The following is a 23378-nucleotide window of genomic DNA, read 5'->3' on the forward strand; positions in this document are numbered from 1 at the left end:
ACCTGCTGCCCCTACCTCAATATTAGCTTTTGATTGGATGAAAATCATTTTTGAATAAATGTCTTTGATGTATGGAAGCCCATTCCCACCAGTTGAAAAAAACAAACAAAAAACTAGGAAAATAAAATAACAACCAATGGGAACGGGATTCAATATTAATGTGTGTTCATCTAGTTTTATAATTTTTTTGTTTAATAAAAACAACACACTATTTTAGCAGTGTAGCTAATGAGAATTATAAGTCACAAAAAAGATCACATCCCATATTAGAAAGAAAGACTTTTTTTATTTTGTTTGAAAGAAATGCTTTTGAAGTGAAATAAATGATTAACTTTACAGTTTTCTGTTGTTTATTATCACACTGTTTCTATTATTTCCCAGTTTATTTCTAATTGTATGGAGTTTAAAACACATTTTAATCAAGTTTTTAATATTCACAGGTGGCACAAACGTTTGTAACAGTTGTCAAAGTGTTGCAGACGAGTGAATTCAAAGATTTAACACATTTAACTTGTCTTGTAGCTAAATTTGAGGATGTTTATGCTTTTAATTCAACAGTTGTTGACGTGTAGGTAACGAAGCTGGAACAACTGTAAAGTTCTTCTGCTTCCTTCAAACCCAGCTCTCCGGGTAAACCCTCGGACCTTTGGGCTTTGGGTAACGATTCCCGAATCCTGTATAAGCAGAAAAATGCACTCTCCAACACCACAGATGCTTTTTGATCAACATTGCATTAGCGTGTGCCGCTCACCCAGGTTGAACACCGGTAACGACGCCCGGGAGGACTCAGGGAGGGATGCAGAGCGGCTGGAAGGTGGTGAAGGTGAGGAATGGTCTATGTGAACACGTGAGATTCATTCATTCATTCTTTCATTCATTCACTAAAGGAGTCAACGTTGAAGTGCACTTACACTTTGGTTTGTTCTTAAAGAATTTCAGACTCTGGATAAAGAAAAGAGAACATTGTTGTTGATCAGTTTTTTAGTGTTAACTTTAATATGTCAAGGTTTCATTTATTCTGACAACTTTTTTTCAGGAAATTTACTTTGATCTCCTGACATGTTTCAACTGTCAACTGTCAGTCTTCCTCAGAGGCGTCCGCTGATCGCTTTGATGTGTCCTTATGAGTTCTTTCTGGGTGTGGCCAATTTGACAGTTTTGTCAGGCTATTCAGACAACTTTTTTTTCAGGAGATTTGCGTTGAAATTTTATTTTGATCTCCTGACGTGTTTCGACTGCCGACTGCCAACTGCCAGTCTTCCTCAGAGGTGTCTGCTGATTACTTTGATGCCTGACAGAACTGTCAACTTGGCCACTTTGATGTTGTTTTGTGTAATTTTGTATATTTCTGTTCTCTTTATGTTTTGGAGTTTTTTTTAATTATTTTTGTAGTCATCTTGTGTATTTTTGGAGTAATTTATTTTTTTGTGTATTTCTTTACATTGTTTTAATTGAGTCATTGTGTGTATTTTTGTTGTTGTTTTGCACAATTGTTTGTGTTTTTGAGTTGTTCTATGTATGTTTCTTTTATGTTGTGTGTTTCTTAAGTCATTTTGTGTTTGTTTTTTTGACGTTGTGTGAATTTTGACCCTCATTTTATGTTTTTGTAATATTTTGGGGGTTTTTTTGTTCAGTCATTTATTGTATTTTTGTTGCCGTTTTATATATTATGTTTTTTTTGTATATTTTTGTTGTTTTGTGTATTTATGTTGCCTTTTTGTGTAATCTTGTTGTCATTTTGTAAATTTTCCCCTTGTGTTTTTGTTGTTGCTTTGTGTACGATGAGTCATTTTGTGTATATTTGTTGTATTTTTTTGTTTTTGAATTAATTGCATTTTCTTTTCATTTTGTAGATTTTCTGTAATTTTGTGTTGTTTTAATGTTGTTTTATATATTTCTTGACTAATTCTACTATCATGTTTTACTTGTTTTGTGTGTTTATGTTATATTTTTGTGTATTATTGTTGTCTTTTCCCCTGATTTTGTGTGTTTTTGGTTTAATTTTGTGTATTTTATGTTGTTGCTTTGTGTACGATGAGTCATTTTATGTACATTTTTAGTAAATGGTTGCATTTTCTTTCCGTTTTGTAGATTTTTCTGTAATTTTGTCTTTTCTTTTTTAATTTTTAAAGTACATTTTCTGGAAAAAAGTTGTCTAAATAAATGCAACCTTAACATATTACTCTAAAAATGAGACAAAATGAACTTGCTGGAATGATCTGGTTACCTTTGTTCTGAACATGCCCTTCTCCATGTTCTTCTCCTCTGATCCTGGAACGTTGAGTGATAACCTGTGGTGGCCGTCACGCTCGCCCACTGTTTAACACACACACAGGAAATCAGCACCTGCTCGTGTGCACGTCTCTCCACCACGTGTGGTTTACTGCTGTTCAAACGGACTCACCACTTCCTCCTCTGGCTACGACCACAGGAAGAGGAGCCAATGGCTGAGCAGCAGCGAGAGGCTCTACAGAAGACAACCCCAACACCCCAACACATGAAAACGCTAGAGGTTCTTTGTGAAATAATCACCATTGTGATTGGGGGGTGGGGAGAGAGGGAGGAGGGGGGATTTTTGTATTTCCTGTTTGTATTTTCTGAAGAAAATGCAAGTGAAGATGCAGGTGCTGGCGCTCGTCAAACTGCATTAGCTTAGCATTAGTATTAGATAGCATTAACTGGCATTAACATTAGCTAGTATTAGCATTATCCTAGCATCAACATAGCATAGCATTAGCCTTAATAATAATAATGCATCAATTTTATATAGCGCTTCTTTGGACACTCGCTTTACAGAATTAAGGGATTTTTCTTTCACTCCACACTTTGTGGTGGTAAGCTACTGTTGTAGCCACAGCTGCCCTGGGGCAGACTGACGGAAGCGAGGCTGCCATAGTGCGCCATCGGCCCCTCCGACCGCCACCAACACTCACTTACCCACTACATTCATACTAGGCAATGTGGGTAAAGTGCCTTGCCCAAGGACACAATGACAGATACCACTGTGGCACCTGGAATTCTCAGTGGGCTCCACCCACCTACTAACCAGGCCCAGACCTGCTTAGCTTCTGAGATCTAACGGGATCAAGCAATGACAGGCTGGTATGGCCACATTAGCATAACATTAACTTACGTTAGCATTAGCACTAACCTAGCATTAGCCTAAGATTAGCCTAGCATTAGCGCTAACCCAGCATTAGCCTAGCATTAGCATTAATCTAGCATTAGATAGCTCATGTAACCTATCATTATTCTCTGTGGTAGAACCACTCCTTCAAACTCAATCATCATCCACTGACTGTTGACCCTCATTCCATTTCTAGTTGTGCATCGCCATTTTACTCTTTTCACAACTCTATTCTCCTTCATCTCCACCTCAGTAAGTCTCATCCAATCCAATCCCAGATATAACTCCTCCTACTACTCTGTTCTCTCCAATCACAAACCTATCTAACATCTTCCTGCTACACAAACTGCTTTGTCTCTTTGTTCTTTCATTTTACAAATAATCAGCAAACCTCCATCCCTCACAAACCTCGCCATTTCAATCTCTCCCACCTTATTCTTCAATCTCGAGTCAACTTTAAAAGGATTACTACTCAACATCTTCTCCTTCTCTTTAGATTCTCAACCTTACCTTGATTCGTGTTTCCTCCTCCTTTCTCTGTACTGTCCTTTCTCTCTCCTCACCACTGCTTTCCTCAAACTCAAGTTTATTCCTTAACCCTGTTTCTAGTTTGATTAGCTTAGCCATAGCATTAGCAATAATCTAGCATTAGAATTAAACTAGTATTAGATTAGCATTAGCAATAAGGTTGAAATGGGTTGAAAGTATTAGCTGAACATGTTCGAATGGTTTGGATTTTAAGGTAAAACCTGGAGCAGACTATTTGGAGTATCATACTTTGTTGTTTTGTGTGTTTTTGTTGCCTTTTGCGTCTATGAAGTCATTCTGTGTGTTTTTGTTGCCTAGCTACCAAGCGTTTCAATCGTCAGCTCACCTTGTCTGGAAGACTTGGCGCGAACACTCTGTGTTGAAAAGGTAAAGAATCAAAAACACAGAAAGTCTTTCTGCAGCAGAAGCTATTGTTGGTTGGATGTTGGTTCATTCTCACCTTACTTCTGCTCATGGGCCCATTCAGGATCTCTTTGGCCTGACAGGTGCCCCCCCACTCAGAGGACAGGCCCACCCTCTGGGGGAAGCTTGTGTAGGGTTTGTCTTGCACTGAAGAGAAGCACAAAGATCACAAACTCTGCAGTAGATGATGGGAACGTTTCTCTATCAGTGTGAACAGTCACCGTTTTCTGTGCACAAAAGGAAGGACTCTGGAGTTCTCTCTGGTAAAGGAGGCGTCTGATCGTCCTCACCTACACACAAAATACAGCCAAAATTCACTTTTTAATATTTCCCATGCCTTTGGATATTTAGTGAAGTCATAATGAATTTCTTTTAACCTCTCAAAACATTAAGGATAGTGGAAACTTATTTCTTTATGAGTTTGTTATAAAGAACTTAGCGTGACACAAAAATCTTACCTGTAAAAGTCATTATTGATTTCAGACTCTGAAAAGAAAGTAATAAAATCATTAAGATAAGCATGTATTGAAAGGATGAGTGAATATTTACTGGATAGGTACTTACAAATATATATAGAGTGACTCCAAAAACACTCAAAACCACAAAAAAACAAAATGACGTCTAAATGTCTAAATAAATACACAAAAACAACAAAATACACATGAAATGACAACAAAAATGCACAAATGACAGACAATATATAAAACAACAACAAAATAACCCCAAAAACACACAAAACAGCAAAAAAATATAAAAAGACAAAACAACTTCAAAATGACTCAATAAATGCACAAAAAAACGATATATATATATATATATATGTGTGTATATATATATATGTATATGTATATATACATATATATATATGTATGTACAGAGTGACTCCAAAAAACACTCAAAACCCCAAAAATACATCAAAATGACTAAATATATACACCAAAAACAAAAAAGCAACAAAAATGCACAATATGATATAAATACACAAAACAACAAAATAACCACAAAAGCACACAGAATGAATGCAAACTTTTATTAAAAAAAGACAAAACAACATCAAAATGTCAAAATACATACACAAAAACAACAAAATGCTCTAATAAAATGCACAAAACGACAACAACATAATCAAAATGACAGAATACTTGAAACAACAACAAAAAACTTCAAAAACAAAAACACAATAACAAAAAATACACCATAAAAACACACAAAATGCCATTAAAAATGTATAAAACCCTTTGCAATTAATGCACAGATATGTCATTTTTTTAAATTCTGACATGAATGTTAATAATGTGGCCCCTCACATCAGATACAATCACATTTTTGTGGCCCCTGCTGTGATAAAAGTTGCCCTTTTCATTACAGGCAGTGATTCTATGCTTACCTGACTCCTCCTCCCACAACCTCCGGTCTCCTCTTTAGACAAAGTGGCTGCAGGCCACTCAGAAGACACACCCATGACACGAAGCTTCACGGCTGATGCTGGGGTGATGTCGGACCCTGAAAGACAGTCACAATGATGACATCATGAAGGGTCAGAACGATTAATGCTAACTGTTCAGTGGTGATCAATGAGGTCAGGTTACATTGATCAGAAGCCAACTCAAAGGACTGTGGCATCTGCTCTGGAAGTGGAGGGATGGGTGATGGTGGTCCGCCTGGGATCAGACCCACTGTAACACAGACATGAACATTGAAGAGCAGTCATGTGGAGATAGGACCATCTATACGGGGAATAAATGGGAGAGCTTTTTGGGGTCCATCCATTAAGTCAGCAAAATGATGGTCCATTGTTCTATGAATCTGTGATAACAACATTTATTAATTAATCCAAATAATATCCACTGTTTTCCAGGAAGTTTGGTATTATTTGCGCCATAGTATATAGTCATCTTAAATATATAAATCATTGTTTTTTTTTAGAAGTGTCAGAAATGGGGGGAGGGGGGTTGGGATAATGTCATTTAAAGTGTACAAACAGATAGTTTAAACTGGCAAATAATGCAGCATGACTGGCAAAAAATAAGCATGAAAAATAGTGAATATGATTTTGAGAGGATATGTATTAGCCGGACTATTATGAATTAATGATTTGAAAACATATTTGTGCATAATAAACTGTTGTCGTCACCTAAAGCTGTGAGGGACGATCATTTTTAACAATTAAACCCATAGTGTAGACCAGTGGTTCTCAACCAGACAGAACAGACAGAAAAAGTGGTAAAAAGGTTTTAAGTGTCAATATTGGAATAATTAGTCGGAACAATTTGTTTAAGCTGTCAAATAATGGGCATGACAAATTGTGAATGTGGTTAAATTGGCATAAAATAAGCATGAAATATGGTGAAAAGAGGCTGAAAGTGACAACAATGGGTCAACATTAGGTGGGAAAGTGGTGGAAATGGTGTCAAATATTTCTTGAAAGTAGAAAAAATGTGTAGAAAAGCCATTGACATTTGATAGAGAAGTAACAGAAATGGAAGTCACGTAGCAAAACATATGGCAAAAAAAGTAATGAAAATAGGTTGAAATATGGTAAATTTGGTGTAGTTGCAGAAAAAGGGTAAAAATAAGCAAACATGGGCTGCAATTATTCAAAAAATATATATAAATATTCTTAGTTTTTTTAAAACATCTGGCGATCCCTTGCAGTGTCTCGAGACCACAAATGTTGAGGTTGGGAACCCCTGGTTTGCAGGACCGTGGCCCTCCAGGAGAGAGGAGTGGGACCCTTTGGCTAAATATGACGACTAAATAGTTTGATTTGAGTTTTTCTTTTTTTTTTTTTTTTTTTAGTTACCTGTAAGTTTCCCGAGCGTTCCATCCGCCGCACAGGGGGGAATATTCATCGCTAACCTTTTATCTGATTTTTCACTTTCTGAAATCAAAATGATAAACATGTTAAAAGTGAGGTGGAGAAGAAAGCTCCAACAGCAGGAGCCAAACTTGGACGTGTGGAAGAAATCCCTTTTGTTGAGAACAGACGATGAGTTGTTCAGGTTATCATCCATGATTGTATATTTTTAGGGTTTTGTGTGTATGTGTGTGTGAGTTCCTTTCAGATTGATCCTAAAACTTACCTGCATCCACAGCCAGAATGAAGGACTCTGGGGTTCGCAGAGGCAGCGGCGGAGGTTCGTCATCAACTGTGTGAACTTTTAGAAACATTTAAAGAAATAAATCCAAGCCACTTGTTGTGAGGCAGGTACAGAGATGATTAGGGTCCATTTTAATGGAGAATGTCATTTTGGGCAAATCAAGAATACAGCTGAAATGTCAAGAATAAAGTTGAAATATAATGTCAAGATTAAAGTCGAAATTTCGAAAATGAACTCAAAACACAATATTGTGATAAAAGTCAAAGGTTTGCTAATAAAGTCAAATCTACGGAAGCTGACGAGGGCCAATTCACCATATGACAACAAACAGCAGATTATGGCTGTCTACAAAATGCCGTGATTCAATGAATGCGTTAAACGATACTTCGAAGTTGGGTTTAATAACAAAGATATTCTTTCTATTTTAGCTCATAAACACAGCGTTGTAATATCTTGAAGGACTTTGAAGAGATTTTGCCAAAAACAATCTGTTCAGAAGGAAAAACCAGTGAAGCATTCAGTCCGTCTGTGGCTATTGAGGAGCTACGGAAACAGATTAGGGTCAGTTTGGATGGAGACTGTTGTCTTTTGTGGCCCTAATCAGCTTTCATAGATTTAATTTAATTAGCAAACCTTGAACTTTAATCACAAATTTTGATTTCAATCTCGACATTTTGACTTTATTCTAAAAAATTATTTTCTCCATCTAAATTGGCCCTAACCCTCTTCCGTAGGTCTTCATCGTGTCATTGTTGCTTTTACCTGAGGTAGAAGAAGAGAAGAGTGCATTGGTTTGATCCACAGGAGACACAGATCTTGACGACCACGGGTCAGTGTTTCTGTGACACGAGTGTGAGTCGAAGTACGGGTCCTCCACCATCAGATACACGACAGGAGGAGTCTCTGCTGACACAGACTGGACTGCAGGGACAACCTGGCAGGAAGGCACCAGTTCCAGTGGTGCATCCTGGTCCTGGTTTGAGTCTTCAGGGGTCGTGCTTGGTGCGTGGCATTGTTGGGGTTCACTCAGGCTTGGATCGGGGCTGAACTGATGCGATTCATCCTTTGGTTGGTGAAGCAGGTGCTGCAGGGGTTGTGACCTGGTTTGAAGGTCTTCACTGAGGTTGGGGAGCTGGATTTCAAGCACAGAAGATGGGACCGCTGCTGCCTGGTATGGCAAGCCCTTTCAACATTTAAAATTTAATTTTGACCACTCACAATGACAGTTAGAGTTACATATATCTGCAATGACAAAAACCACCCTTCGCCTCGTCGCTCATTGTAAATGCCACTTGCAAGATATCTGTAACGGAGTTTTGACTCGTTGAAACTCAGTTTAAAGATATCTGTAATTACATTGTGACTAGTCAAAATCGTGTTCTTGACTCTGCTCATACGAGGCTTCTCATTGGATACTGACCCAAATGAAAACAGTACTTTTAACGGTTTTCTTAGCAGAAGAAATGGTGATTGCAGTCATTGATGAGAATAGTTGGGAAATGTCCATGAAATAGAGCAAAGTTATAATCTAGGACTTTGTGGGGTATAACTACGGTGGCCGAAAAAGCTCACAACACAACAAAAAAGCAACGTTAACGTCACTCTTCTTCGTGGATTTTTTTATGTACCAACGTCAACGTCACTCTTCGTGTTGTGTTGTGTTGTGGGGATTGTATTTGTGTGCTCTTTTGTTTTGTGTTGCGTTGTGGAATTCTTCATTTTGTGTTGTGCTGTGAGCTTTGATGGCCATCTTAAATAACGGCTACACTCACTTGAAATTTGTACAAGAAATCTACAGCGTATTAAACTTTTTTTCTCTCTAGACACACCTCCCGCGCACCACTAGCCCCTCCACCTATAACTTCTGCCACAATTACAGATATCTGCAATATCAATTTGCCTAGTCGAAATTCTCATTCAAGAAATCTGTAATTACATTATGTCTAGTCATAATTACAGTTGAAGATACCTCAAATTTGAGAAATCTTTAACCACAATTCATTTAAAGATATCTCTAACTCGATATCTGCAACTAACAGTCCGTAAATCTAGTTTGAGATGTCTAGTTCATTCTGACTAGGCGTGATTCCAGTTCAAGATATCTATAACATCATTTTAACTAGCTAAAAGACGATTAAAGATATCTACGAATGCCATTAAGGATATCTTTAATCTTTAATGACAAACCCCTACACATCAATGGGGAAAGTGATGTCATTTGTCCGAGGAGGAATTACGTTGTGGATAGGAAGAATGTCATTGTAGATATCCAAAATGTTATTTTTGACTAGGAATAATTTAATTGCTGATATCTGTATTACATATCCAGATTAGCTATTAAATGTTAAAAGGGTTTGCCATACGAGCGGACTTCATTAATTCTTCTACAAAGACTAATTCTCGCCAGGGTCACCTCACTGACCTGCAAGGTGCGATGGATAAACACACCAACACTACGTTGTAATGTGTTTCTCACCTTGTTTTCTTGGATCTGGTCGTCTATGTTCTGCAGAAACTTCTCAAACAGGTATTTGATGGTTCTGTAGACCAGCTCATATTGCTCCTTAAGTTCAACAGGAAGATCATGTGATGTCAAGTGACATCATGACAACAACAGTGTTTGTGGGGTTTGGGGTTGTAATGCTTACGGCGGTTTGAACCACTGATGGTCTCTGCGTTCTCATGGTTTGCACTAAATCAAAGATGTTGAAATCCGAAGTGATCATCTACAAACACGGAGATGTAATGAGATCACACATGCAGCTTTGGTGTCACATGGTGTATGCAGGAGATCTCACCTGGTTCTTCAGGAGGTTCCAGGTGTAGTCGATGACACAAAGAGCTCCTGTTCGACCACAGCCAGCACTGCACATGCACACAGCAGCAAACACACGTCACATTATTATTAGAACGGCAACTTTAGGCAAAAGTAGGCAATTCTGAGGAACAGACAGAGTGTAGGAAAAAGAAAAAAAGTGTCTAATGTAAATTTAGCATCAGTAAATCATCACAATTTCTGACACAAGAAATGATGATCTGTGACAAGGGGTGCTCAACCTTGGGGTTGAGAGACAGTGGGAGAGGGTTGTCAGATGCCTTCAAAGAAACTAAGAATATTTTCTGAACAATTTGAGACCATTTTTGCTTATTTTTATTTTTGTCATATTTTAACCTATTTTCATCAGTTTTTCTTATATTTTTGCTCCTCTAAATGCATTTTTCCTACATTACTCCCATTTCTGCCACTTCTCTGTCAAATTTCAACCCTTTTTCTGCACATTTTTTCCACTTTCAAGAAATTTTTGGCACTTATCAACCCTTTCCACCACTTTCCCACCCAATGTCACATATGTTGACCCATTATTGTCACTTTTAACCTTTTTTTCAAGCTCATTTTGGCCAATTTAACCACATTCATGATTTGTCATGCCCATTATTTGCCAGTTTAAAGTAACTGTTTCTAATTTTTAAACTACATTACCCATTTTGGTGAACATTGTATATCTGTGGCACATAATGTTGTAGCGCTAACTTCAGCCTATTTTTGCAACTGAGGCAATCTGACATAGGACTGGACCCTTGTGCAAAATTTGGTGATTGTTGGTGCATGGGATGTAGGATTTCCCCAGAAGAAGAAGAACCTGCGAGATAACAACAGGTTGTTGTGGCCCCTAAATAAACTAAATAAATGATTAGTTAATGATTTGTCTCAGTGCTGAAAGAATCAAGTGTTCTCAGTAGCAGCTCAGAGACGTTTCCTGTCTATAGTGAAGCAGCTGAAACTCAAAGGTTAACAGTAGACTGAAACACCGCAGTGTGTTCCCACAGCTCTCAGATATAAACCAAAGTGTGACATTTATTCATCTCAGCCTTAAACAGCTGTAACTGATGAGTAAAGTGATTCTAAATGCACAATGATGCTTTTTTCTCTTCTTTTACATTTGCAAGTCATGCAACTAAATGACACAAATACTGTTGCTAAATAATCTACATTTAATAACAAATCAAGATGTTTTTTGTATCTAAAACCAATGATTGCATGTTTAACTAAAATATTTGCATCTTCAAACACTGCATGTGGGAATTCAGAAGATTCATCCATCCATTTTCAGACCTGCTTGCTCAAAACAACATTAGCATAAGCATTAGCTTAGAATTAGATTAGCATCAAAATGAACATTAGCAGCATTAGCCTAGCATTATCATTAACATTACTATTAACATTAGCCTAGCATTATCCTAGAATTAACCTAGCATTAGCATTTCCCTAGCATTTGCATTAGTCAAGTATTAGCCTTAACCCAACATTAGCGTTGCAATTAACATTTGCCTAGCATTAACATTAGCCTAGCATTAGCAAAGCCTTAGCCAAACATTAGCATTAACCTATTATTAGCATTAACCAAGCATTAATATTAGCCTGGCATTAGCATTAGCATTACTGTTAACATTAGCCTAGCATTATCCTAGCATTAGCATTAACATTAGCCAAGCTTTAGATAAGCCTTAGCAGTAACCTAACATTAGCATTATCATTAGCCTAGCCTAGCATTACCTTAGCACTAGCATAGCATTAGCTTACCCAGAAGTTAACAGTTTACCCAGAGAAACCCAATGCGAGCACGGTGGAGAACATGCAAACTCCACAGAGAAATGTTTCTAGGTCAAAAATGTGTGAGCAGGGGCCTCATTTATAAAAGTCTTCCTAGGTAAGCACACTTCAGCTGGCGTACACTAAAAACCAGGAAGTGCATACGCAATTTTTTTTTTAATGACGTACGTCCCACGCCTGTTTACGTTTTTAAAGCGCAATCAACTCGAAAGTTGTGGCACGTGAGGAAACACCTTGCTCCGCCCATACAGTGCCCATAAAAGGTCAGGTGAACGCCCTTAATGAATATTCACTAATACAAAGTTCACGGTGGACCAAAGGGGAAAACGATCAAATAAAAACACATTTCACTCAATGTGCGGTGGAGTTATTAATTGTTGAGGTGGACACAGGCAGGACAGCGTAATTTGGTGACAGTGAACATTACGAATGATAGAAAGGCAGATTGCATTGCGTTGCCTCAGACTGTGACTGAGGTGAAAAAGAAATGGTCAGACATAAAAGCGGAGGAGAAAATGTGTATCACTCTCCATAGGAAGAGCGTCTGTGCAACAGGGCTCAGACAAAAGGCTAGAGGATGATTGGGGAACCCCTCTGTATTGAAACGGAGGCTGAGGGGGACACAGATGCACTATATGTGCCAGAAGCATGGGATTAAATTGTATTTCCTTGTTTGAAATAATAAAGATGAACAGGCAATGAAACACCTTTGGTACTATACGTTATTCACAATATTTAATTTCAAGTAAATCCATATTTTTCATCAGTTCGACTCCCAGGGTGTTTACTGGTCAGTGGTCCTGGGGTGAGTGAGGCCAGGGACATGGCATCGCCTTCCACCGCAGCTGTGTTTGTAGGCGCACGCACGCCACTCACTACCTGGGGCATCAGTATAATTTTTTCTTTCTCTGTTTTTGCAAATGTATTCTTTATATATGATATGAAATGTGCAATGTTCGATTATTTCACACAAATGTATAAATTTCACAGCGCTGTCTTTAATGTCATCCTTCTCCTGTTGGGGGAGGAGTTTCCCGTTTCACATGATTTTGTGCGTACGGCAGGATCAAAGCTGCTGTGGAGGTGCGCACATTATCTCGCCTGGTTTTCTTTTTAATTAATCCCAAACGTTGCTTATGATCGGCGTACGCTTTCTTTTTTACGACTGCAGCGTTTCTAAATGTGGCCCCTGGTCCCAATGTCTCCTGCATCCTCACTAATTAGAGATCTGAGAGAGTGAAACGTGACCTGCAGTGGATACAGATGGGAATGTCATTGTGGGTCTGATAGCTTCGCATTTCTTGCAACATTTCCAGAATGGGAGGAATGGAGTCCGGCACGCCGTGATCCGGCCATTTCACATAATGCAGCTGTTTCAGAATCCGACTGCTCTGGAAAAATCACACGCTATGAACAGTTAGAATACACACACAGTTAGAAAGAGTCATTACTCATGTACGTCTTTCACTGGATCCACCTGCATGGAGAACCAATTTGGTTGCACAATCAGCCATAACTTTATGAACACTCCACCTCTGATGACGTGCTTCACATAATCAAAGGAATTTTCTCATCAAAGTCGGGATAGAAATTTTGCTTACATTGTGAAAAGTCAACCTTAGCATCCTAGTTATATAATCTCCTTTATCTTCCTCTGAATCCTGTGAAGAAACAGTTAGAAATCATATTAAATGTTACACTATAAAAAAAGAAAGAGTGACAAATAAAGAAAGAAATACTCACTAAGTCGACCGTGAAAGGCTCACAAACAAAGGGTGTGTCTGGGTTTCGGGGCCAGTAGAGTTCACACTTTTTCTAGGGAAAGGAGGACGAAATTATCTTCATTTAAACCATTGTACGAGAGCCTCGGTATGATTTTGTCTGGCTTCCAAATTGAATTAAAAAATTGTCATTTAAGAAGTTAATTTGATACATGACAGAAAAACTGAAAATAAATTGAAACAACAACAAAAATACACAGAATAAAAAAATTAAAAAATGCACTCAAAATGACTTTAAAATACAAGACTAATACAAACTAATAATAAAAACATACAATGACTTTATAAACACCCCAAATTACTCCCAAAATACACCAAACCACAAAAAATACACACACAAAAATGATAAACATACATACAAACATACAAAATGAAAAAAATAAACAAACTGACAAAAATAGTGTAACATATCTCCACAAAACCCTTCCAAAAAAACACAAGATGACAAAAACCATACAAAAAAAACTACAAAAACCTATGCACCGCTGTGCTCGGGCCCTAATTACAATAAAATGACAAAAAAAATAACAAATAAAATCACTTTAAAAACAAAGTAACAACAAAAATATACAATGACTTTATAAACATCCCAAATTACTCCAAAAATACATGAAACCACAGAAAACACACGTCAAAAAAGTTCAATAACACAATTAATTATTTCAAAAATACTTTAAAAGACTCCAAAAACACACAAAACAACAAAAATGCAGAAAAATTTTAGAAAACATAGAGAATGACATAGGAATACAAAAAAAATACTACAGTAATACACAAAATGACTTCCAAAAATTCACATAATTACAAAAAATGCATCAAAAAATGCACAGAATGACAACAAAAACACAAAAAACAACAAAATTACACAAAATGACAGAAAAATACATCACACAACAAAAATACAAAAAAAATGACTAAAACCGCACAAAAAACAACAAAGAAAACACAAAAAAACCCAGCAAAAATACAATAAAATGACAGGAATATACACTAAACATTTTGTTCTTTCCTGTATTAATGCTCAAATTGTTCATTATTCTAAATGCTGACATGAATATTGATCATGTGACCCTTGGATCTGTTTGTGCAGAGGTAGCAGATTGATTAATCTTGGAGGTTATTTTTGATTAGAAGCATATGACCTCGTTGTAAAAGACTTGAAATTCTGGGTTATGAAAATAATTAGCACCTGATATCAGGAAGTAGCGGCTCCTAAGAATAAGAATGATAAACACACCCAAAAGCTTGATTATAGACCAACATGAAAGAAAATGTTACCTTCCCCATCTCAAACTCTCGACATGCATTCACAACAACCTGCAGAAATAAACAACATGTACACAAATCAACACTGACGCTCTACCACACGTGTGTCAAACTCAAGGCACGGGGACCAAATTTGACCCTTTGGAGCATCCAATTTGGCCCGCAGGAGAAAATAGAAATGACAGAGACAAATGACTCAACATTATTTGCAGTCATTTTTATCGTTGAAATGTTGAAAAAACTCAAAATTCTTACAAAATCCTTCAATTTTCAGTAAATTATTACATAATATTTTCCTTAATTAAATAGAAATTGGTCCAAATTACTAATATTTATCACTTATTGCTTGGATAGTTTCTTACATATTTTGTGTTTTATGTATACATAGAAGTGTAAACTAGGACACAACACTGTTGAAATTACTCGTTTTCCTGCATAAAATCTGTGGCCCACTTGAGATTAAACTGCTCCGTATTTGGCCCCTGAACTACAATGAGTTTGACACCCCTGAACTATCACATGTTCAACACAGTTCATAATGTTGCGTCGAGAGAAGAGCAGACACTCCCACCCTGATGTCGTATTCCCAAAGCATTCTCAGGAAATCCACCACTGTGTGAGGTAAAGGTCCCTGAGTGGCGATGTAGGCCCTGGAGCCTGAAACTCCCTGCACGGAAAACACAGAGTCATTATACCACCTACACAACACAATGAAGGGATTTAAAGTTGATTGTTTTACCAAATTAAAGGGGAGGTATCATGTTTTTTTTTCAGGCACATAGAACCATTCTATAGCATACTCAAATAACTATGCTACCCAAAATAGTTTAGAAAATGCAGCAAAAGTTAGAAAAAAAAAAAAAAATTTCCTTCTGTAGCAACTCTGTTCATGACACTCCTCATTCGGTTGTAGTACGTATCGTAAAACAGCACCGCTTTTATGGTTTAACTGATCAACTTACATATTTTAGTAAAGGATGAGTTCACCCAGAATGTAGGCTTATTCAATAAGTTAACCGCTTAATTTAGCCCCGCTAGGAGGTGTCAACCATAGCTGCAGCTGCAGCTGTCTCTCTGTAGCTTTATAGCGGGAGGGAGGGGCTGCTATCTCGGCTTTACAGACAGTGTGAAGGGGAGGGGAGGGGTTTTTTTTTTTTTTGTTTTTTGTTTTTAATGCGTACATAAATGAATACAGACAACATAAGCCAGGGGTTTCTTAGAAAAGTCTTTAAAATAAGTAAATCAAAAGCTAAATCTGCAGAGGTGGGTGCTATGGGTTGAACTAAGGAAGAGAACATAGGAGGGGGGAGGGGCCTTGTCGCCAAGGCGGAGCCTCGTCCCCTGGAGCATAACTGCAGTAAAATGGCTGCTGGAAGGAGATTTATAGGGGACATATTATGAAAAATCAACTTTTGCAGTCTTTTTGAACACAAATGAGGTAACTTTACTTACAAAATATGAAATAAATCCATCCCGTTGTTTATTTGTGGTCTGTGTAATTCTTTCAACACAGAGAAAATTGCTCCGATTCAAATTTTACACATTTGTGAAGTCACAAATGAAATTGGGAAAGAAAATACCCTCCCCTCCACTGGTAACTCCACCCATGGACTCCACCCCCAACCTGATGAATATGAATATGCATAAGTAGGCACCAAAATGGCCCGATTTCAGAATTGCTCAGAAAGGGACTTTTCAGAGGGCTAAAACTCTGGAAAACAGGCGAGCTTGGGAAAATAAACATCAAATACTACAATATGTGTTTGAGGTTCTTTTTGAACAAATGGAGATGGGTGAAAAATGGCATGAGATGTCCCCTTTAAAGATTACTCAAAAATACATGAATCAATCTGAGAAACATTGAAGGTATGTTTTTCAGAAGGGAATGACACCCTAACATGATATAAAGCTTGGAAAAGTGATCCTCCCACCCCCCCACCCCCTTAACAAAATAAAAGTGTGGGTTCACCTGAATAAAACTGCCATTAATGTAGTCATTGTCCTTTTTACTGGTGCTTAGAGTCAGCTTCACTCTGCTGTGGTCAACTGGAAAGAGAAGAATGTCATATTATTTATCAATTGCATTTTAAAGCTTTAATTATTAATCAATAATCATATGAATATGTGTCTTCTTTGTAAGGAATTTATGTTATTACTACCTGTTTTAAATTGGGTGTTAAATTAAAGGTTGTAATCAATTCCTGGACTGAGTTTGCATGTTCTCCATGAGTGTAGATGTTTCCTAATATGTAAGTTAGGTCAGAGTTCTCCAAACACTGGTCCGTGGACCTTTTTGTATCGGGCGGCAAAGAAATGTTGTTGGGATTTGTTTTTATTATTTTGAAAAGTTCCTGCTTCCACTTCATTTTCTTTTTTTGAGCTTTGTATGTGTTCAAATAAATCACTTGAATCCAGACAAAGAAGAGGTTCAAAACAATATATCAATTCCCTACTTACTATTAAGAGAAAAATGAATACAAATATATGTATATATTAGAGTTTAAAAATACATTACTTTTTTTAAATGAATAATTATTTGTTTATTTTTTTAATCTACATGACTCTTTTAAATGTCTTTCCATTTTATTTTTTAAGTTTTTTATTTTGTAATTTCTGTATGTATGTATGTATGTATGTATTTATTTATTTATTTATCTTCATTTAATCTCCATGACTCTTGTTTAAAGAAATATCATTATTTTTCTTTAAACTACATGACTCTTATTTATTTTATTTTTTATCAAAAATATTTGTATTTCATTTTTTAAGAAATGTGACTCGTATGTATTTTTTTATTTTTTTAAACTACCGGTGATATATTCATTTAAACTACATTTTATTTTACATTTTATAATGTTTAATATTATTTAACTACACATTCATTTTATTTTATATAACGATACATGACTATTACTTACAGGGAATAATGTCTTTGTATCGATTCTTCTTGGTGTTCACTTGCTTCTCGGCCGTCTTGCAGGTGAAGATCTTGTCAGTTCGATACTTTATTGACTGACTCCTTAATCTCTAAAGAGAAGCAATTTTAAAAAGTGGGAAGATGCGTGAGAACAAGGAAATCATTTTCTAGACCAGATATGAGCAACTAGTGGTCCGTGAGCCACACACGGCCCTCAGTCTAATTTAATGAATGCAAAAAATGACTCCAAAAAGGCAAAAACAATACACAAAATTATTGAAATGTGCATAAAATTACTTCAAAAATACACAATAACATACAGAAAATGACAGGTGAATACACATAAACAACAAACTACCCAAAATTACTTCAAAACACCAACAAACTACACATAAAAAAGAGAGAAGAATACACAGAAGGAAAAAAAAAATACATAAAATGATGGACAAAATACACAGAATGGCTCAAAAACACATAAAAATACAACAAAAGTGCACAGAATTACTTAAAAACACACAAAAAGACAACAAAATACACATTACGTCCAAACACCAACAAACTACAAAAACAGAGAAGAATACACAAAAGTAAAGCAAAAAAACACAAGGTTACTTTAAAAACACACAAAAGGATACAAAAAATACATAAAATGATGGAAAAAAAACACAAAATGGCTCAAAAACACAAAAAAATACACAAAGTTATTTCCAAACACACCAAACACCAACAAAATACACACAAAGAGAGAAGAATACACAAAAGTAAAGCAAAACTATACAAAATTACTTCATAAACACACAGTAGGACACACAAAAATACATCAAATGATGGAAATTACACACAAAAAACACTAAAAGACAACAAAAATACACAAAATGACATTAGAAATGTACAAAAACCTTAGTTCTTCCCTGTGTTAATGCTCAGATTGCTCATTATTCTAAATGTTGACACTAATGTAGATAATTTGGTCCTCAGGATTAGACAATGACTCTTTTGTGGCCTGCAGTGAGATAAAAGTTGTCCATGTCGGCTCTAGACAAACTTTGCCTTTGCCAAAACACACAAAGAGAAAACAATGTCACGTTTCAATGTGTTTGCTACATTTTAACTTCACATTACAAAGACAGTGTTCTTTTGGACAAATGTAACGTTTTTTGTCCCACTGGATATTTTCCCTTTTCTCTGTAAACCCGAGAGCAGTGATTCTTAACTGGTGGGTCGCGACCCAAAAGTGGTTACTGGTGGGTCGCGGACAGTTGGTCAAAAATACATAAATACTTAATGTCTCTCATGTTGGACTTGTCTTTTCTTTTGCCAGGCATGCTGTGAAATGCATGTTGTAAAGGAAAATATATAGATTTACGTTTTAAAAAAACATTATATATGCATGTTTTCAACAGCTATTTTTGAAAAACTAAATTTGGTTGGTTGAATTCTAAAAAAAAAAGAAGAGGGTCGCGATTTAATGACTGTGGCAAAATGTGGGTCCCGAGCTGAGACCAGTTGAGAACCCCTGCAATAGAGCATGTGTCAAACTCAAGGATGGGGGGCCAAATTCGACCATTCACGGCATCCAATTCAACCCGCAGGAGAAAGTGAAAATGACAGAGAAAACATGTATCATTGTGTTTATAGATTACCAAATAATTCAGTTGTAAATTGTTGTTGAAAAAATTCTAATTTTTACCAAAATCCTGCAATTTTTCTCAAAATATTCCACAAAAACTCCCCAAATTAAATTAAATAAAAATTGGTCCAAAAATCAAAGGAAACTTAAGTGTTTGTCACTCATTGCTAAGGTTTTGTTGATGCCTTCCATACTTTACGTCTAATTTATAATTAGAAGTGTAAATTTGGGCACATTAATGATGAAATAGTTTCTCGCCTTAAACCTGCAGCCCACTTGTGATCGAACTCGTCTGTATTTGGCCCCTGAACTAAAACTAGTTTGACTCTCCTGCCCTAGAGAGTTTGTTCCTCAGAAAAGTAATCCTGACATGCCTGCATATATTTGAGTACTTTACTAACCAAAGAATGGTAGGATTAGCTATTTCTAATAATTTACAGTTATTACATTATCTTAAGGTCCAGTATTATGCCATTTTTCACCCATCTTCAATTGTTCTAAGAACCCCAGCAACCTAGTATTTGAGGTTTCTTTTCCCAAACTTGCCTGTTTTTGGAGTTTTAGCCTCTGAAATGTCATTTTCATGACCGCTCTTTTTGGGCCTTCATTCATATGCATTAATATATACAGTATGTCTGTAGACACAGACTCCCATTGACTGAGGTTACCCCTGGTTGAGGAAAACACCGACTTTTTAGGGCCTCCAATGGGCATAATTCAGACTCTACTTGGGATGTACATACACATATTCGGACTCAGGGGAACCAGACCTTTCCACTGATACCTCCTCTGAGCACTTCGAGCAATCGATGGGAGAGACTTCCAGGCCCCCCCAGCCAGGACTCTACCCAGGGACGAGACACCCAGACATGCCCCTGGTTCGATGGGTCTATGAACAATGAGCAATGACTTCCAGGGCCTCCAGCGGGCGCAATATGGACCCGAGTCGAAAACTGAGCGCATATTCGTACTCAGGACTAAAACCTCTCTGCGGATTTTGGGCAAAATGTGCACTTTTTTCCGTCCTGGAAATTGTGCATTTTGGCTCTAGCGGGCAGCATTTGGCCTCTTTCCGAGAATGATGCACATATTCGGACTCAAGACGACCAGACCGTTTTGCTGATACCTCGTTCGGCCCAATCCGAGCACTTTTGGAAAATCGATGGGAGAGATTTTCAGGCCTCACCAGCCAGAACTTTACCCATTTTGCTTGGTACGTGACAGCAAATATAAAATCCAGCCACTAAGATGCTCTGATGAGGGTAGTACAAATACAGTATATTTGTCCATTGTTCAATGCATCCCAAAACAGTGCAACTTTTGTGATGATGCCCTGCCTTCACATTCTTATGTAGCGTAGAAAGAGCCAGGATTGTCAGGAGGAGGAGTTTCCACTTTATGACATTGGTAAAAATCCAACTTGCCCGTTTGTTGCTGACTTTTTACAAAATGTAGAATAGCGAGAGAGGGAGGAAACATAACTTTTAATTTTGGCCCTCTGAATGAGGCTAAAGGGATGTATATCACTGTAGCAAAACCATTATAAAGTGATTTTTTCATCATACTGGCCCTTTAACACAGATATTTGCCACCCCTGGACTAATAGAGCGGAGGTTTGTCCCTCATGGAGACACTGGTCTTTCTGTGGACAGGGCCAGCTCGTTCAACCCTGAGCTGTGTGTTAAAGGCCGTCTTAACTACAAAAACCATAAAGCACTTCCTGTCCTATGAGGAGGTGAACCGCCGGTGTGCAGGGTGACAGCAGAGAAGCAGCTGGCACAAGCACTCGGTGGCGTCTCCATAGCAGCAGTGTGTGCAGATGGTGTAAGCAAAGAAGCAAGCTCATGCAGAGCCGTTTCTTGCTATTTGATGAATATGTGGATGCAAAAATTACTTCTGCTATCATTTTTTAAATAGTAGTTTCTTGTGTTTTTATTTAAAGTTAAAGCTTTTGCTGATATCTGCTTTACAAAGAGTCAAAATTTAACGAAAAGGCTTGTTTTGTTTTGTTTAACAGTTTCTTACATTTAGACGAAAGCTGAGTTGATTCTAGTCTTCCTCATTGCATTGGTAACACCAGCTCTAGGGGGAAACTTGACACTGTCGCTGAAAAAAACGTTTCTATTTTTGTGCACACCAACACAATTCCCATATTTTTTCATGTTGCTGAATACGACTTTCAAACATATGTATTTACACAATATTTTGTGCATTTAGAACTTATTAAAACAATTTTATTAAGGGTTAGGGTAAATAACTTATAGTTAAATTGACAATTCATTCCAAGCAGCTTGACACAAATTCATGCCTCGTGGAACTAAAAAAAAACATTGAGTCACACCGCACAAAACAGAATTATTTCCTGCAACATAAAATATGAGGTAATCTTGTCACCACACATGAAAAATTCCATCAAGTCATTTTCGTAGACGCAGGCAGGTTTGTGCAAAGCTGCTTCTTGCTATTTGCTGAATATGTGGCTGCATAGAGGCTTCTTCTCAAACTGCAACATTATTCTTATTATCATTGTTTGCTCTCATTGTTTTAATGTTGGTCTGTTGTCTTTTCATTTTAAAGTTCGAACTTTTGCTGATATCTGCTTTACAAACAGTCAAAAACTAACGAAAGGGCTTGTTGTGTTTTGTTTAAATGTTGTTTATGTGTCAACTATGTTTCTAGTCTTCCTCATTGCATTGACAACACCATCTCTCGATGGAAACGTGACACTGTCCCTAAAAGTTCTATTTTTGTGCACACCAACACAATTCCCGCATTGTTTTCATGCTGCTAGACACGACTTTCAAATTCATGAATATTTTGTGCAATTACAACTTATTGGAAAAAACGTTTAATCAGCGTTAATGTAAATGTTATGATCAATTTGTCATACAACGATTTGCAATTTGTGCTGAGCAGCTTGACACAAATGTGTGCCTTCTTGGCACAAAAATGAAAAATCGTGTCATGCAGCACGAAACAAGATTATTTCCTGCAACACGTAAAATACGAGGAAATCTTCTAGATTCATAGATTATTATCATTGTTTCCTTTGATTGTTTAAATGTTAAATCTTTTGCTGATATTTGCTTTAAAAACAGGCAAAATCTAACAAAAGGCCTTGTTTTGTTTAATAGTTTCTTACATTCAGACGAGAACTGAGTTGTGCACATGCCAGCTACGTTTAGTCTTCCTCATTGCATTGACTGGTAAAAATGCAAAAGGGGAAGTGGAAAAACACGATACTTCACTCACCGTAATAAAAGCAGTGCACCGCAGTGTTCACCGATGTGAACACTCTGCTCTTTATTCTTCTAATCTATATATGTAAACACTGTGATTTCCTGATTTCTGAATATGTGAAGGCTTTTATTTTCATAGAAAGGTCACCAAAGGCTGTCGACTCACAGCGAACTCTCCAGCAATACCACTCGTCCCGTCCTCTTCCTCAGCCCTCGGGTTCTCCAGGTTCTCCAGGAGCTTCCTCAGTATCTGGGCCTGTTGCTCCATGACCTGGATTGGAGGTCCTTCAACATGCATGTGAGAAAGGACACAATGGTCCTCCTCATCACGAGCTCATGAAGGAAGGCTGACAAAAGCTTTAGCGAGTACTTCTCTGAACTGTGGGATTGTTAGAGGAAGCAAGAATCAACTAACAAGTTGTGTCTGTGGTCAAATGAGAAATGTTACCACCAACCCCTCCTGTGACAGTCACTGGGTCCTAAAGTCACTCCAGTGTTTGGTAGCATAAAAGAATGAGATACAGTAATACACATAAAACAAGTACAGCATATAGTTCTGCACCCACATACAACAAATACAGTAATCTCACATAAAGGAATAGAGACATCACACAGTCCTCAGACCAAAAACAGTGGAAAATGTGGTGAAATGGGGTTTTAAAACCACAGAAATGTGTTAAAAGTTGCAAATTAGAGTGGGCAAAAACGGAAAAGGGTTCAGTGTCAATAAGGGTCAGAATTGTTTTATTGGCCA

The 23378-nt window shown here is 37.2% G+C and overlaps 1 protein-coding gene and 1 pseudogene across 4 annotated transcripts; both read right to left on the reverse strand.

Moving 5' to 3' along the window:
• Window positions 1-381: 381 nt before the first annotated feature.
• ptpn22 (protein tyrosine phosphatase non-receptor type 22) lies at window positions 382-23047 on the reverse strand. 4 transcript variants are annotated; one of them, XM_028453593.1, is made up of 25 exons: window positions 22791-23047; window positions 17757-17865; window positions 16808-16884; window positions 15410-15505; window positions 14851-14889; window positions 13535-13606; window positions 13393-13452; window positions 13040-13182; window positions 9978-10044; window positions 9828-9905; window positions 9656-9742; window positions 7942-8311; window positions 7162-7236; window positions 6882-6959; window positions 5668-5754; window positions 5466-5581; window positions 4537-4564; window positions 4300-4368; window positions 4116-4225; window positions 4002-4029; window positions 2405-2467; window positions 2228-2316; window positions 912-942; window positions 752-835; window positions 382-674 (listed from the first exon to the last, which is right to left on the reverse strand). In XM_028453593.1, the coding sequence occupies exons 1-25, from the start codon at window positions 22920-22922 to the stop codon at window positions 613-615; spliced, it is 2250 nt and encodes a 749-aa protein (XP_028309394.1). In that variant the 5' UTR covers window positions 22923-23047; the 3' UTR covers window positions 382-612. The 4 variants fall into 4 exon arrangements, with proteins under 4 accessions (XP_028309394.1, XP_028309393.1, XP_028309392.1 ...); XM_028453592.1 differs by having other exon boundaries at window positions 7942-8347; XM_028453591.1 differs by having other exon boundaries at window positions 7942-8362.
• On the reverse strand, window positions 3000-3116 carry LOC114467755 (uncharacterized; annotated as a pseudogene).
• Window positions 23048-23378: the final 331 nt, after the last annotated feature.

The sequence above is a fragment of the Gouania willdenowi genome, chromosome 7, assembly GCF_900634775.1.
Source record: "Gouania willdenowi chromosome 7, fGouWil2.1, whole genome shotgun sequence".
Classification (NCBI taxonomy): Eukaryota; Metazoa; Chordata; class Actinopteri; order Blenniiformes; family Gobiesocidae; genus Gouania; species Gouania willdenowi.